General features: G+C 41.9%; 1 protein-coding gene across 1 annotated transcript in view; it reads left to right on the top strand.

The window, feature by feature from the left end:
- The window catches only part of LOC111076108 (transcriptional regulator ATRX homolog), a 256,306-nt gene that overhangs the window by 216,517 nt on the left and 22,205 nt on the right, over positions 1-17,584 (top strand). The window contains exons 10-12 of the mRNA XM_041595643.1: positions 4,498-4,590; positions 4,641-4,691; positions 4,752-4,969. Of these exons, the coding sequence (XP_041451577.1) occupies positions 4,498-4,590; positions 4,641-4,691; positions 4,752-4,969 (362 nt within the window). The remainder of the gene's footprint in view (positions 1-4,497; positions 4,591-4,640; positions 4,692-4,751; positions 4,970-17,584) is intronic.

A 17,584-nucleotide genomic window follows, 5' to 3' on the forward strand; every position in this document is an offset into this window, starting at 1 on the left:
TAAACTGCATAGCAATGGTCATATTTCGCGTTGATAGAGTGAATCGTGTCGCTGTCAGGTTCAGGCAAATTGAGAGTCTTGCTGCAGCGCTCACATTTTACCCGTACCTTTTCCCATTACTTCCTCCAGACGGATCTTAAGAGTGAAGAGCGAAACCTCCACGAAGGATGGATTGGCAAATTTTGCCTCAAATTTACTTAGACGGTCTGATGCAGCGACTAAAAACAATTTTTTGGACTCAGAAACCTGGTTTGTTACGGTACGAGTGACACGTGAATCTGAACTTTTTCGTCTTTTGGAATAACCGTCCATAGGTATGTACATATATGCGTTATGCGTTGGCGAGTGCGCTGTATGCTTTGCTTGCAATTGGAAATATAAGTATGTATGTGCGTAACGGGTTATTTATGCATGTAATTGGTTTGGTTTTAGGTTTCGGATTTCAATATCTTGCGTTAATAAAGAGCATGCAAGCATTTAGGTGTGGCGGATTACAAAAAAATGAACAAGCGCTTGAATTTTGTTTGCGAAGGCTTTTTTGATATAAACTGTGTGTGTTTTTGGATAGGAAAAAAACTGTGGGTATATTTGGATAAGAAAATCGCAGAAAAATCAATGTATGTAAATATGTATGTACATATGTATGTTAGTCCGTTGAAGTACGTTCGATGCGATCGGCTCGATGGTTCTGGGTTGGGTTCGATCCACTATGTTCGAAGTTCTAGGTTCGATGAGGCTGACAAAACTTGGAGAGTTGATTTATGTACATCTATGGAAAAATGGCGGTCCTTCTTGTCCTCTTCGCCCTTTGCCTTTTTCTCGTTTTTTGTTTTGTTTTCATATACACTTTTCTTTCTATAGATTTCCTCCACACACCATAAACAGAAACACACAGATACCAATGATTAATTGGAATTTTAGGACTTAGCTGGCAGATTCTCTGGAGCAAGCTGGGCGAGCGGATTAGGGGATGGCCTATTTTGTAGAAAAATCCAATGTGTGTAGGTATCCGGCTCAAAGAATCAATGTTCGTTCGTGGTGGGAGTTACTGCCAGTAATCTTTTAAAATTCCGCTTTGATAGATGTGTTCGGTTTTAATGGGGGTTATCTCGTTCGGAATGCGAACTTCTCTCTTCAGTTCATTCGTAAAACTAACTTAACATTGCAAGTTTAACTCTAACATACCTTCGTGCTCGTAAGTCGCAGCCAGCAACAGTTCTCTTGAGCTTTTGTGTTGGATGTTGCAGTTGCTTCATTTTGGGTAGGCGCATGGTGCATGCTTTTCGGCATGAACAATCCGAAAGCCTTGTTGGTAGGGTACAATCGTTTATAAACTCCACTCCTCCGAGAAGTACTAAGATATCCCCATTTAAGGATTCGACGGGCGTTAATATGAGGACAAAACATGACAGTGAATTAGAAAAGCTTATTAGGGAAGAAGGAGAACATAACACAGAAACAAAATGAAAATCGCAAGTCAATCAACAAATTCCGTAAAACAGAAAGCGAATACCAAGTCAATGATATGGTAGCTATCAAGCGTACACAATTTGGAGCCGGATTTAAGTTGAAGGGAAAATTCTTAGGTCCTTATACGCGTATACGCGGCAGGTATATTGTTGAGAAAGTGGATGGTAAAGGGGCTTTAAAGACCAATACGATGGCGGAATACATGAAGATGTGGTCTCAATCATTCGAGTCGAATAATGAGTCAGGACGGCCGAATGTAGGGTTGGCAATCCTTTAACCAGCGATTATCCTACTACACTACTCGACAAACTCGAACTTTTTTTCCTCAAGGAACCAACCCGACCTTTTCTGATAGTTTGGGGCTTCAAATTTTTTTAAATAATTATGTTTTTTTTTCTACGGCACAAACAACAAGCTTTGCTTGTTGTGCCAGCAACGGTAAAACGGTAAAATGTAATTTTCGGAGGTTTGGTAAAACAATTTTAGATCCGCAGTTGCTCATTTTAATGAGCAATACCTTAGACGACGCCGAATTAATGCACCTGTACACAAAAAAAAAGACCCATAATATATATTTTTTTTACTTTTCCTGAATTTTTAAAGTAAAAATTTCGTAAAAAATACGGCACAAGCATAACTTTTGCATATGAAAGCTTAATACTTGAGAAAAAAATCTTTTCGAGTAGTGCTATCGATATGGACAGTTCAGGATAGCTTAAATGAGTATATCGATAGAAAAGTAAGAGTTTGACTTCGGAAGCGCGAAGACATGTATTGGGTGTGCGCATCGTCGTAATAAACTTGTATCAATTGTACCTTTAAGAAATACATGCATAATAGAAATAAATATTATAACCAATGGATTTGACGACCGTTTTTACGAAGCTTCTGGAGCGGATTAATACTCTCTTGTAGGGAACTCACCAAAGATCCCTGTATCTAACTTTTAGTCTTAACAAACAATGATGACCCCTTTGGTTCCGAACAATGCAAGCACCCCGGAAGCTGACGATATAACATACCTGGACATCCACCTGGATAGGCGGCTTACCTGGTACAAGCACATAGAAGCCAATAAGGGGCATCTTAAAATTAGAGCAAGTAAGCTCCACTGGCTAATTAACGCTCGCTCTCTAACTTAGACTATAAATTCCTCCTGTACAATGCCATGTTGAAACCAATCAGGACTTATGATTGTGAGTTATAGGGCAACGCAAGCAGAAGCAACATCGACAATATCCAGTGATCATAGTCCAGAATTCTGAGAACCAATATTTGGGCACCTTGGTACCCCCGGAACGAATACTTGGACATCAAACTCATACTTTGAAGAACAATCGCTGTTTGAATATTTCATGCTCATTGGAAAGCTTAATCAGATCGAGGAGCTGCAAGGCAATTTTAAAACTGTGCACAACGAGCTTGAGAAGCTGGACTATGACGAGATTGGATCTGAACGTCTCCCTTCTATCTGTTGATAGATTTAAATCTGTTGCCGCTAAATCGCATAATATACACCACAATAAACTTTGCATATATAAATATATCGTGAAACTACAGTACTGAAAAAATAAATAGATTTGTTTTAAAAATAATCCTAGCTTTAAAATGTATACGAGTACTCACTTTTTATACCCGTACTCGAAGAGTTATGGGGTATATTGTATTTGTGGTGAAAGTGGATGTGTGCAACGCAGAGAAGGAAACGTTTCCGACCCCATAAAGCATAAGTTTTATGATCAGCATCAGTAGCAGAGTCGATATGGCCATGTCTGTCTGTCCGCCCGTCTGTCCGTCCGTCTTGATGAGCGCCTAGATCTCAGAGACTTTAAGAGCTAGAGAAATCAAATTTTGTTTCCAGTCTCATGTGATATCACATTGCTACAAGTGTATTTCAAAATTTAACCCCGCTCCCACAATGGATATTTTTAAATATACTGTAACGAATCATGGCTCTAGCCATGTCTCGTTACAAACAGTGGAGTGGCAACGGATCTACGCCGTTCGGGAACAACCATCAAACTGATTTACGCAGAGACACCGAACCATGGCTCTGGCTAGTTTCTCCTCACAACTAGCGGTGCGTCAGCACCCCGGGAAATACAATAGGCTTAGGCAACGCACGCATTTATTAAAATTAAGAACTCTTGATCAAACACCTCTACACATTCTGCATTATTTCGCAGAGTTGCCAAAACCTCATTTCGAAACCCAGTTCCCAACTGCACCTTCCGGGATTCAGCCTCAGCTAAACCACCCTGGCCCACTAAAAATTGTCAACGAAGCACCAAGCTTCGACCTAGTTACCACACCCCACAATTATTGTTATCCAATAACCTTAAGTCAGCAAGAATTAATTATTTTCGGATCTCAGGTGCGATCGTCAGCTGCATAAAAGGGCCAAGATCGGCCGAAAGAGCAGGCAGTCCATCAGCCCGAACACGAGACACTGACTAAGCAGTCCACCGGCTCACAGGCCAAGTAACAAGATTCGCGAGTAATCAATTGAAAACAAGCCCCCGAAGAATTAAGTGAATGAAAGAATAAAGAAATCAACCAAGAACCACAAAAGCAAAAACCACCGCACCATCATTTCTTCCCTTGCCTACTGTATATCAGGCCAGCTCGAAACCTGAAGTTCTCCTCCAATCTACAAATTTTCTTGTAGAGGACCCTGGACAGACTGAAGCATACCTCAGCCTGAGATAGGACCTTACAATACGATAAAACTAAAAGCGCAGTATCGTATTGAATGACCATATCTACCAGATTGCGAATCGAAATCAGATAGGATCATTATTATAGCCAGAATGAAGAAATTAATTTTCAGTTGCGTTCCCTACCTTCTCCGGAGCAGCAGACTCTACTTATTCTCTGTCTCGCTCGCACACAAATCACAAGTCATAAGCACACATTGACTGAGTACGGGTATAAAAGTAGAGTCGCGTCCACAGAACGACTGATACGTTCCTTCTCGTTATATTTTGTATAAGATTAATAAGAAGGTGATAACGAATTTCTTTATAGAATATACTTTATGAACATATATTGGAAGCAATAGGAAATCGTGGCGACTGTCGAGGCAAAAGTCTGATAACAGATTATACGGTTTTAAGAAAGGTAAAGTTATTATGAATTCTAAGATATATGATTATAACTTCCTTCCTTAGATATGGACACATCCTAAGGTATTAGAGGACGCATGGAAAAATGCTACTATCGTACGTAAAAAACGTATTGTTTACATTATAATCATTTTTTAGCTAACCATATATTTTTAGCAAAGAAGCAAAAAAGATACAAAAAGACTCAATTGTCCGAACTCTGAGGAAGATCAACCAGATGACATTTATGACAGTCAAACTGGTGTTATGTCTGTAACTAATGATTGGTGGCGCAGGTATCTGACAAAATCAGATTTGGAATCTATAATTCCTAGTAATAAACTCCGGATTATGTTTTCCATTCTTCGAATGTGTGAAGAGAAGGGCGAAAAATGGTAAGCAGTCGCACACCTTAGTTTATTTACCCTTTAATTTCGACGACCAATAAATATACATATATCTTTGAAACAGACTGTCAAGACTCTATCTAACTAACACCATCTATATTTTGTTACTACGTAGCACCATCTATATTTTGTTACAACGTAGGCTGCTATTTATGGCCGTACCTGGGGCGCGTCTGCCGCGCGCGGCGCGTTACATAGGTTGCTGGGCCCTAGTGGTGGCAAAAGTTGCGTCAGTGTCGATCAGTGCGCCTATCGGTCGTGGGCATGGTACCCATCAGCGCAACTACACCACTAATAACAACAAAATGTAGCAAACAAGGCGCTAAAAATGTATGTGGCAAAAAGGTGAAATTACATAAAGCTAAAAAAATACTGAAACTGATTGATATTATCATATGAATTCGCCCCCGATGCCATAGCCTGCTGGGCGACTCGGGGCATGAGGCCCCCAACCATGAAGTTGAATATTTATATGGCATTCCGTCCATCCTGACGCGCTCGTTGCAAATGTGTACCCGTCCAAACCCCAACCACGCGCCGTCCCTGTAAACGCCCGCCACGATGCCGCGTAGCGCGCGCCCTGAAGGCTATAAGTTTCTGGCCTAACCATGAAAAAACGAACTCTGGGTGGTTAAAAATAGTTTTATCGTTTATAACAATATTGTAAAGGAAAATTAAACCCTATTTTAAAAAATTTTACCTTATTTTCGCAGCACTTTTGGCACTCAGAAGAAAGTATTTCTAAAAGGCTTTATCAGCCTCTTTCGGTGTCAAAAAATTTTGAGAACTCAATTTTTTTTATAGCTGGGGACAAAAAGATCCTAGTGGATGTGAGGAAATGTCTGAAGAGCAGATAACCTTTTTGTTGAGGCACGGGTGTTAAATATATTCCGAAGCAATAAAGGGTAGACAAGTTTATATAGCATTCCAATATATTATTTAAGTTTAATAATAATAATGAGAGAGAGCTTTTTCATCGTTGCCTAATACGTCATTTCGTAGAGTTGTGGAATTCTTAAGCATGGTGGCGTTTCCGTATGCGCCTACGTAGCCGTTATTGCTTAAATTTTCTGTACTCTTTCTACATGTTTATACCAATTTTCAGGACTCTGATGGCTTAATTTAGACAGCATGGGTACGACTAAATTATGCATCCTCTCTACCTGGCCATTTCCACGTGGTACTCCGGTAGCTATAAGTAAATGTGTTATGCCTTGCTTCTCGCAATACTCCTTAAAAACGTGCCCTTATGCGGTTGCCCTATCTGAGATAATCCTTTCAGGACTTCCAAACAGAATAGCTTGCCTTTCGAAGCAGCGAAATCACTTCGTCGGCTCCTGTCTTTCGAGTTGAATATAACCATACAAATTTGGAAAAACCATCCACAATAACTATGATATTATTATACCGTTTGTTTGTCAATTCCATTGGTCCAACATGATCAATATGTTGACAATGGCCTATCTGCCTTATCTATTTGCAACAGAAATCCTTCCCTTTTGCAAACTTTTGAATTTACAATAATGCACTAAACACAACTGCTGACAACACGCTCCTCCTTTTCTTTTAATTTTTGGTATATAATAGCCCTGTTTATGTGCAATTTGAATAATCTCTACTTCCATCTGACTTGGAACGACAATAAGTTGTCGATTCGGATCTTTGAACAATATTTATTCTCCATATAGAAATATTCGTGACCTTTGTCCTCCACAATGCTCCGCAAAACTTCAGTCCAAGCGTCTCTCAGATGTGCTTTTCTCAGCCAATGCACTACACTATCCGTCAACACAAAACATGATACGCGACTAAGCGCATCCACGTGTCTAATTTTTGACCCTGATCACTGCTCTATTTGGTAATCAAAATCTTGTAAATACCACGTCATCTGACCACACGAAAAGGAATTTCTTTTTTGTTCATAGTCATTGTAAATGAATTACAATCTGTTATAATTTTAAATCGTATGACTAAACACCCGCCACTTTATCAATGCTCCCATACAGTAAGTACTTCCAATTCATAAGAATCATTATATATATCTTTCTTGAGCAACACTCCTACAAATCGATATTTGCTCGCATCCGTGTGAATCTCTGTTTCAAATCTGGGATTGAGAATTGGGCCTGACTAACGCTGACTGTTCAAATGCTACGTGCTGCAACTCCTTAAAGTCAAACTTTGCATCCTTTCGCAAAATATCAGAAAATGGCTTTGCCATAACTGCAAAGCCATCTATACACCTTCGAAAATATAAAGTTAACCCTATAAATCGCTGAATATCCTTTTCGTTCCGAGGTATTTGGAAATTAGAAACAGCCTGCGTTTTCTCCTCATTTGGAGTTACATAGTAGGTACACTATGTAACCCAAAAAGTTTATACTTTCTTGAAGGATTTGACATTTAAACAAATTAATGAGCAAACCTTTCTTCCCTGCAAACACCTTAAACTTTTTTAAGCTTTTCTAATCCATCTCTTACTTCCATACTTGGGGTAATGACGTCATCCATATAAACAACAGCTTCGCCACTCAGGATCATCTCTCGCATTACCATCATTATGAATCTGGTAAAAACTGCTGGCGAGTTTGATATCCCAAAGGGAACGTACTTGGCGCATGGGACAATGCATTGGGCAAATCCAATGTTGTGACAACTGACGCCAACTGACAAGCTAGACCTGATAATTTTCTCATCCAGCTACTCTTGCACCTGATCGTAAACCATTTTTTGATCGCATGGTGTCATGCGCCTCGCATGTTGGCAACTCATCCGTTAAAAGGATCTTAATTTTGATTAGAGCACTTGTGCTTCGTTTCGGCTTATATTCAATACTAGCGGTCCCGGTGAACCTCGTCTCGCCCCAAATTTAACACCTTTAGATCAACTTCAGAGTGATAATAAAACATAGATAGTTCAAATTTCAATATGATTATTTAAATGAAATCGAAATCAGCTCTTCATTTCATTCATTCTGTTGAGCTACTGAGCTTCTTCGGTAGCGTTGTTTTGCGATATTATTAAAAAGACGACGATTGTTCAAATAAAATATGGTTTATTGTTGTAGACAGTATATAAGGCGGCACAGAGTCGAAGGGATAGCAAAAGGTTCGAGTTAGGTTGATGTCGAGAGCAAGACGAGTCCGTTTGATAGTTAGCTGGATTCAAGACGGGGTCAGATTGAAGATGCGGGGTCGGTTCAAGACGGTGTCGAATTGAACAGCTCGATTCCAAGACGATGTTCAAGAAGTGATTGCAAGATCAAGACTTAATCAAAGGGCAAGCTGGCCGAATTGCCCGTGCCCTAATGCGAGCGAGAGCGACAGATCGACAGAGTGATAACGTGATAGCGAAAGGCGATAGAAAGAAGGTCCAAGATGAAGACACGAGAGAACGGCTGCATAGGCATGCTGCCGTGCGGGAGCATGAATGTGTACATATGTTTGTAGGTAGATGCCAATTTAGTACAGTGGGCAGTGCAAACAACGAACAATAATAAGGATTTACTCTTCTGCTGCACCACTGGCTATAATCTATCTATTTAAGTCCACGATTTGGACTGTTTGCGTAACCAAACATACTCCCTCCGTTGAAGAGCACGGGTCTTTAACAAACTTCTTTCAACATCATAAAGGGTTCAGCAGACAAAGCTTGTTGTTGTTGGAGCGTTGTTCCTTCCATTGATACCTGCAGATTCGCTGCAAGGAAGCAACGCGTTGTCCCACACCTAATCGGCTATGTTCAGTAGAAACACTGGGTTTTACAGTCACTAAGAGAATGTAGAGGTTAACAGCCGGTGAATAACCTCCGACAGTCTTACCTAACTGCACAATAGATATAATAGATATAACTAAGCCCTTCAAACACGCGGGCTTACAGTTTTTCAGACCAGCAGCGAGAGCTTACAGTTTCAAACGCATTGCACTTGTGCATCCGACAATAACAAAGGCATGCACACTGAAAGCACGAAACCGAAACGAAACAACAGCAAGCAAGCAGACCGCAAAGCAGATGACGCGAGAACCAATTCTGTTGCTTGTGCACAAACGACGAACCGAAAATCCGTGGTTCAAAGCGAATTAATCCAACGACAAGTTTTATGTTTTTTATGATAAAATTTAACAAGCTTATGTTTATATCACGTCGGGGTCACCAAATGTTGAGCTAATGAGCTTTTTCAGTAGCGTTGTTTTGCGAGGTTATTAAAGAGACGATGATTGGTCAGTTAATATATTCACAGTTTATTGTACTGTAAGATACATTATTTCAGGCTGGGATATACATCAGCCTCAACAAGAAATTTGTAGATTTGGTGGAACTTAAGGTTTGGGGCTGGCCTTGTATGACCGAAAGAATGGTAGGCAATCTAGGAAATTATATGACTCAAGAACTTCTGTCGTTTTGTTTTGGTTTTGTTGATTATTTTAATTCTTTTATTGGCTTGGCTGGTTTGTTTACAATTTAGAACCTGCTTGTTTTGCTACTTGTGTTGCGGGCTGGTGGACTGCCCAGTGCAGTGTCTTGCGTTCGGGCTAATGGACTGCCTAGTGTAGTGTCTTGTGTTCGGGCTAATAGACTGCCTGTTTCTTCGGCCGATCTTGGCCCTTTTAAGCAGCTGGCGATCGCACCTGAGACCGTGATTTTCCACGGTCTGTCTTTGACCCAGAAATAATTAATTATTGCTAACTTATGATTGGTGACATTAATTGTGGGGTATGGTAAGTGGGTCGAAGCTTGGTGCTTCGTTGACAATTGGCTAGTGAGTCAGTGGAGTTGAGGAAGTGTTTTTGCTGTGACTGCATTCCAGCAGGTGCGGGCTGCAGGTGGGAATTGGGTTTAGAATTTGTTTTTGCTAACTCTGCATCGCAGAAGGTGATAGCTGAATGGTAGGCCGATAATTTGAGGCCGAGTGGTTGGGAAATATCGCAAAGAAGTGGGTGACCGAGAATTTAGTGCTGTCTTCGCTGATTGCGAAATATTGCAAGAGCTGGGTTGTTTTAAATTGGTGTGTAGACAAGCATGGGTAGAGTTGTTAATCGAAAGTTCTTAATTTTAGTAATTGTGTGCGTTGCTTATGACTATTTTATTTTCCGGAAGTGCTGACACACCGTTATTTGTAGAGAACTGTGGCTAGGCCATGGTTCGTTGGCTCTGTGTCTATCAGTTTGATTATTGTTTCCGACCAGCGTGGATGCGCTGATACTCCGCTGTTTGTGAGGAAACCATGGCTAGAGCCATGGTGGTTCGCCTTTTTCCGGGTTCTCCTGTTCTTTGGCTTGTGCCGAGTCTTCGAATTCGTCGGTGTTAACTTCGTCACTTTAGCGTGGCGTCGGTAACGTTATATTTTCTGCTTCTGCTGTGATCATGGAACTCTTTGTGCTGTTCTGGGTGCTTTGTAGTTGGATTCTGCTTGGTGGGTCGATTATCCCATATGACGATGAATTGCTCGGCGATGTCTGACGTCCTGTGGAGATTAGCAACATTTGGTAGTTCTTTGTCCAGACATTCTCGAATCTACGATACTAAGTCGGGTGGCCAAGGATCCTTGGGCAGTTCTGGCTCGCCTTCGGTGGGATCGGTGGCTTCGGGGTCAAAGGTTTCATTCGGGTCTTTCCGCAGGATGGGTCTGTCGAATGTGCAGACGGATCGATCCTCCGGTGGTAATCGCTTATGTGGGCGATGATCTGGGTTGCGTTGGACGTGGGTAGAGTAGTTTCGTAGGTCTGGTGGAATACTTGGGTGGCATTGTGTCCAGACTGGTGCATGTACTGGCTGGTCTCGACGATGTCTCTGTTGTTGGACCAACGGCTTGTTTGGGCGACGAAGATTTCGGACATGGCTCTAGTACGCGGAAGGTACTCCAATGTGTTGGCGAAGATCTGTGTGGCGTCGGCCAAGGGCTACGGTTGATGTTTTGTGGGGTCATCGTCCTGTTTTCCGGGGCCTGGCAGAGAAGCTCGGTGGATATTAGTTCGATTGTTGGCCCCGACCAGCGTGAGGTTAGCGTGGCTTTTTCCCATGTTGCTGGGCTGTCGGATTGTGTCTGTCGTTGTACTTGCTCGATGCTGGTGGTCTGCTCTGAGGACGTCCTTGTGATCAATTTCTCCGTTGCGGATCCTATGCTTGCTTGCTCTGTTGCTTAGCTTGGACCTGGGCTTCCTCGTGATTTTGTTTGGGATGCGTGTTCCCAGCTGTTGGCCTAGGACGCGGTTGCTCCGTAGTGACCGTGGGGCTCGTTTTCCCGATTGCTTGATTGCTGTTTGCTGGTGTTGACCTCGGATTCGTGTTCTCCGTTGTGGTGTGGTGCTTCGTGTTCGTTGCGATTGGTTCGGGTGTCAAGTGCTGCGTTGCGTTATTGGGTGCCGTGTGCGTTGTGGTAGGTCGTGGACTTGGGTTCGTTGCGATTTGCTGGGATTTCTTTTTTCGGAGTTCGGCGTCTTGTTCGTGGATGGTAGTAAGCACGGGTTCAGTAGGCGTGGGGCGACGGCCTCGTAGCTGTAGCAGAGTGGTGCCGCATTGGATCGTCGTTTCGGTAACACATAGGAACTCCATGCCGACAATAACTTGTTCCAACATGTTTGGCAGAACCAGGAGCGGTATTTGTACCTCTTGTTGGTCGAGCTTTATGCGTTGTCGTAGATCCTGTTTAGCTCCTTGGCTGCGTCGTTCCCGGTGTGGTGCATGAGTAGCCGTATCTCGATGAGTTAATCCTTGAACAATTCCCCTACCGCTTGCTTGCGGGCCGGATCCGGTCTTCCAATTGATCAAAATACCGTGGCGGCAAGAAGAACGTCAAGAATTCTTGACGGCAATATGGCCATGAGGTGCCTTGCAGTTGGCTGGTGTGGTACCAGCGACTGGCCCGATCGATGAGAAGTTTTGTCATGGCCCGAGGAAGCTGATTTGTGTGCACCCCATATAAGAGCGCACGTTCTTCGAGTAGTTCTAGAAATGCAAGTGGGTCGTCCTGTCCGTCGAACCTGATTCCCCAGTTCCGAATCTGTTCCGCGATGTGGCTGTGGTGGCGTCCATCTATGGGAGGGTCGATGGCTGGCACGTTCCTCTGTGTGGGCGAGCGGCTGGTCTCGGTAAGTGGAGGCCTGGGAAAATCGGCTGGCGTTACGATGCGTGGGGTGGGCCGCGAGTGCTGTATTCTGCCGCGGGGGGGACTTGTAACCTGGCTTTCGGGTCCATTTTCCGCTGGTCAGATGGCCCAGGTGTGGTGGGCATGGGTGACCTGGAGCGTCCTGCTGGTTTGGCGTATTGCCGTTCGAGGCCTCCCAGTCGAACCAAGGCGTCCTGCGAGAGTGTTCCGGCGACTAATGCGGCGAATCTCTTTCGTCGTTCCTTAACCTTTCCATCGTTGACAAATTTGAATTCCTCGGCAAGGACTTCCAGCTCGTCCCGACGCAGTTTGTAAATCCAGCTGGTGGTGACCCCTGGATTGGTATGGTGTCCCTCAGGGAAAAATTCGTCGGGTTGGCCGTCAATGTAGACTTCCATGGTGTATTTCTGTGCTTAGTGGCACTGACTTACGTTTTTTTTGTGTATTTTTTGTTCGGTAGCATTTTCATTCGACACTCGTAGGTTCGGCACAGCGGCACTACTTGTTCGCGACCGGATTTTGCGTGGGCGTGGGTTTTGTGCTTGACGGGTATTTGTCCTTGCTAGCCTATTCTCTTTCAGTGGTCGTGAGTCTTTAGTCCACGAAGCCCCGAGTTAAGGTGTTCTCAAAGTTTCCTTAAAGTCGCCTTAAAGTTACCAAACGTCCCTGCTCGGGCGCCACTTGTAAGATACCTTATTTCATGCAGGGATATGCATCAGCCTGTCCAGGGTTCCACAAGAAATTTGTGGATTTGCTGGAACTTAAGGTTCGGGGCTGGCCTTGTATGACCGATATAATGGTAGGCAATGTGGGAAATTATATGACTCAAGAACTTCTGTCGTGTCCCGGCATCACGCGTGAACGGCTGGACCGATTTCGCTAATTTATTTTTTGTTGTGTTTGTTATTGGCAGCAGAAGATTCTTATGAAAAAAAAAACTAAGAAAAATAGAAAATTTAAGAATACTCGGAAAATGTTAGTATTGTTGTATAAAGTAGGGCTTTCCAGGGCTGTCAAACGTTTGTTTGATTTTTGTATAAAAATAAATTCAGTCGGTTTAGTGTGCTAATATAGTACAGATGAAATAATCTGTTTAGAATGATTTGGCTAATTGTTGAAAAATAGTTTAAAAGTGCTGAAAAAGTCGGAAAATTGTGCGGAATGTAGAATACATTTTTGATATGTTTTGAAAATTGTTTTGTGTGAGTATTTTTAATATATGTATTCAGATTGATAAAGATGCTGCGCAAGAAGTTGTTTTTCAAATATGAGTAAGGAAGAACGGGAATCCGTACGAGAGATAATAACATGAAGCATCCATATTCGTAGCGGGAGACGGAATGTCAGTCGATCAAATGAAGATGCCGGAAACGGGAATGGAATATTGTGTATTTTATATCCTCCAATTAGTGCAAATCCAAATTTATGTTGAACGTATTATTCGACTCACTTCTCATCCATGCAACCACAATGTGCCACAGTTAAACGTGGCCGGGTACAGCTAGTATTAAATAAATAAATATTATTAAAAATATATTCACGAAGTTCGAGGGAAATTCCTTTCCCACGGTACCGGTGCATACCGATCACCTTACCTGGGACATTGGACACTTGTTGGGAGGCGATTGCGTTAGGTAACCCTCTGTTACCGGGCAATCCACTCGGCAATACATATTTATGTAAGAACCTTCCAAATTTCCGAAATAAGATATCTCTAAGACATTGGTGTCTAAGACATTGGTGTCTAAGACATTGGTGTCTAAGACATTGGTGTCTAAAACATTAGTGGGAAATTCGATGTCCAGCCGATCCATAAAAGGCACTGCCTAGAATGGGGACAGGGCAGTCGATCGAGAGAACATACACGTCGCGGACAATCAGTCTTCTGTTACCGATCAGCCCGTCTGCACGCGCAGACTATAATTCGGAAATATATATTTATGTAAGAACCCTTCCCACATTCTGGAGTAGAAATAATATATCTGTAATACATTCATGGGAAAATGGAAGGCCGCCCGATCTATAAAAGGCACTGCCTTGCATGAAGAAAAAGGCAGTCCACCAGCCATCGTAGGAGGCAGTCAATCAGCCATCGCAGGCAGCGAGCCGTAGCAGTCAGGCAAATAACAAACACGCAAGTCAAACCACCATACGCGTCGTAGAACAATTAAAAATAACATAATACATAACATAACCGGGTAGAATAATAATACGGAAGAATAAAGAAACCCATTAAAATTAAAAGAACCAAAAAGTGTTGTGATTTCTATTTCAGTTTTCTGGCAAAGTTCCTGGTTTTCCCGATAAAGTCCTCGTGAATTATAAATATCTTGTAATTCAGGACCCTGGACAGACTGATGCATATTCAAGCCTGAGATAGATCCTCACAAGTTAATTGTATCGAAAAATAGCGAGAGGTGTGCGGATTTGATAGCGAGGTTTACGATGGGTCGATAGAAGACGCGGGCTGGTTCAAGACTTTTGAAAGCGATATATTTATGTTATGAGCGTTTAGATTTATGTGGCAGGCAGCAGAACGTTTAACCAGCAAAGCACCAGCAAGAGCATACGCGAAGGCAAACATAACGGTGATTAAGAGAGACGTTACATTAAGAGATGTTACATATGCTCAACTGCTCCTTGTGCTGCCATGGGCCGGCGCTTAGCCGAACAGTATCCTCTCCAAAAATTATGATTTTACGAGGTCCCCGCTGCTAAGCTAGCGAGCTTTTTCACTAGCTGTTGAATTTATAGCCTTTTTACACTACGGTTGAGTTATTGAGTTATTGCGTTTTGGGCAAAACTCAGTTTTTTTTATATAGGTTTAGCATAGGAGACTAGTGGTGGCAAAACCCCTGTCAACCCTGTCCGCCTATCGTGTGAAATATCACCACTAGAAACAACAACAAAAACATGTTTTTTACATTAAAAAATTAAGGAAATATTACTTAAAAATTATACTTTTAGCCAATTTCATCATTAGAAGCGAGATTTTTGTAGACCTATTTGCCTTTACAGTCTAGAACTTCTAAGACTTCTGGAAGGAAAAAATAATGGTATTCGTGGTGTACGGAAGAACTCCCACATACATGAATGAAAATCATTACAAATAAATGAATTTGAAAAATTGAATGTGTTATTCATTGAGAACTATTCATGAAATGTAGCCCCAAATCTTTTCAGTGTAAATAGGGTACTATATTAAATAAGAAGTCGAGCGGATTCGATATAGTTTATGTGTGTACAGTTTATTTATTAAGTAGGCGAAATATGGGGTGTTTAGGTGCAACGAAAGAAAAAGCGAGATGTGCCGGTTGATCAAATCAAAGCAATGAAATGAAGACGCAGGGTCTATTCAATATGCGAGAGAAGTGGGTGATAGATCAAGACGAAAGAAACGTGAATGCGATAATGATGACGATCAATTAAAGTCTGAAAGAGAAAGCGATAGAAGCTCGGCTGCTGCTGAGCCGAGCACGAGCGATAGATAGAGGGAGAGAATGCGAGAGAACAGCATAGATGCTGCAGTAGAAAAATGAAGAAGGAGATATAAAGAGGCTAAAGATCGGCCACTGCCGTGAGTAATTATAAGAGGTTACAATATTTATATGCAGTGGGCAATGCAAATAGCAAAAAAAAAGTGGAATTACGTTATTTTACTCCACTGGCTATTTTAGAGAAATTTGTTGGGGAATTTCAGGCTGGAAAACCAGACACCCACAATAGGCATTTCTTGTGAGATGACTTCAGCATTGGACTGAAATCTCTTGCCGCAGAACAATTTTTTCATTTTTGCAGACAACACTCACTAGGAACTAAATCCTTGGAATGGCGTGCAATTCTTAGCCTAATTCATGGATTTTCGCAATGGAAACTGCACATGTCTGCAACCCTGCATTGTTCTGCTAGGAAAGATTTTTTTTCTTGGCCGAATTCTGTCGTTTATTTTTTAAATCCTTATAAAATCGATCCATTTAGCTGGCATAATATTTGCCATTGCCTGTTTTACGATGTTAATCATCGCAACTCGAACGACCTCGCTTAAACTCTGCCACCCAATATTTTATTGATGTATGGGAAGGAGCAGAATCACATGAGGGAGAATCCAACTCGGCTTTAATTTTGGTTGGACAAAGACCTTTCAAATAAAAGTATTGAATCACATAACGATGACCAGTTTTGACCATGTTTGAAAATCCATTTAGAACGTTCTCTATTAAAATCAACAAAAAAAAAAACAACTGCGCAAGGTAAAGGCACCAAACTTCAAGTTTTTTAAAGCCGGTACTTCCCCTTTATACAGACAGACAAACATGCCTATATCAACTAGGTTATTGATATTGATCAAGAATATATATAGGTTTGGGGCCCCCCCCCCCCGCGGGCAATTATAGAATTTATTAGCTTTTCAGAATGGCAAACTCAACAGATGTAATTACGTTATGTAATTACGTTATGTGAAAAGAAAAGAAAAAAAAATAAAATCTAACTCTAAAAAAAGCAATAAAAATAGTAATTTTTTTAAATTCGTAATAAAAAAAAATGACTGCACCATCAAGTGGCCCATGCGACACCAAGCGAAGCCTGTTACGCGCGGAACCCAGGCAGAAACGCAGCCCTCCTCCCGCCCAACCGACCGAGGGGCGCTGCCGCATGACGCGCGACGCGTGTTACCGAACCAATCGCGAGCATACAGGAAAGATAGGTGTTAGACTAAAATTCGAGGAAAATTAGAGCTAAACACAACTCAAAGAGCTAAGCATGCAAAGATAGCTATTAATTAAGGGAAAGGTATGTTAGTATTAGTGATTTAAAAAGAGGAAGGGAATTAGTAGTTGATATTATGTGGTAGAGGTAATTGAAGTCCGAGCAAAGTACCCTAAATGGTTCGTGCAAGGAATAATTCGATCTACAAAGCGGAAGGAACAAAGGAATGAAGTTTCTAGTAGATCTAATAGGAATCGTAAAGTTTATGCGGCTCAACAAGTCCGGGCTATCTACGTCACTCCTTGATCAGGTTGTGCATAAAAATCACACCAAGCATTTTTCTACGACTAACTAAGGTTGGAAGGTTTATTTAAAGCAATCTACGAGGATAAGATGGCAGTCTCACACCTGAATCCCAGTTAAGGCCACGCAGAGCAAAAAGTAAAAAGTTTTTCTGGACTGATTCTATACGGTCCTGGTGTACTTTGTACTGGGGGCACCATACACAAGAGCCGTACTCTAAAATCGGACGAACAAGCGAGATGTAGAGAGTTTTTGTTATATAGGGGTCGTCAAATTCCTTTGACCACCTCTTTATAAACCCAAGCACACCCATGGCCTTATTTACCATGGTAGAAATGTGTTCAGAAAACTTTAACTTTGGGTCTAATTTAACACCAAGATCATCAACCAAGGTAATTCTCTCAAGAGAACCACCGCAGAGGCTATAATGAGCCAAAAGGGGTCTGGAGCGATGAAATGTCGTTACTTTGCATTTCGAGGCATTTAGG

This window comes from Drosophila obscura, unplaced genomic scaffold, assembly GCF_018151105.1.
Source record: "Drosophila obscura isolate BZ-5 IFL unplaced genomic scaffold, ASM1815110v1 contig_137, whole genome shotgun sequence".
Classification (NCBI taxonomy): Eukaryota; Metazoa; Arthropoda; class Insecta; order Diptera; family Drosophilidae; genus Drosophila; species Drosophila obscura.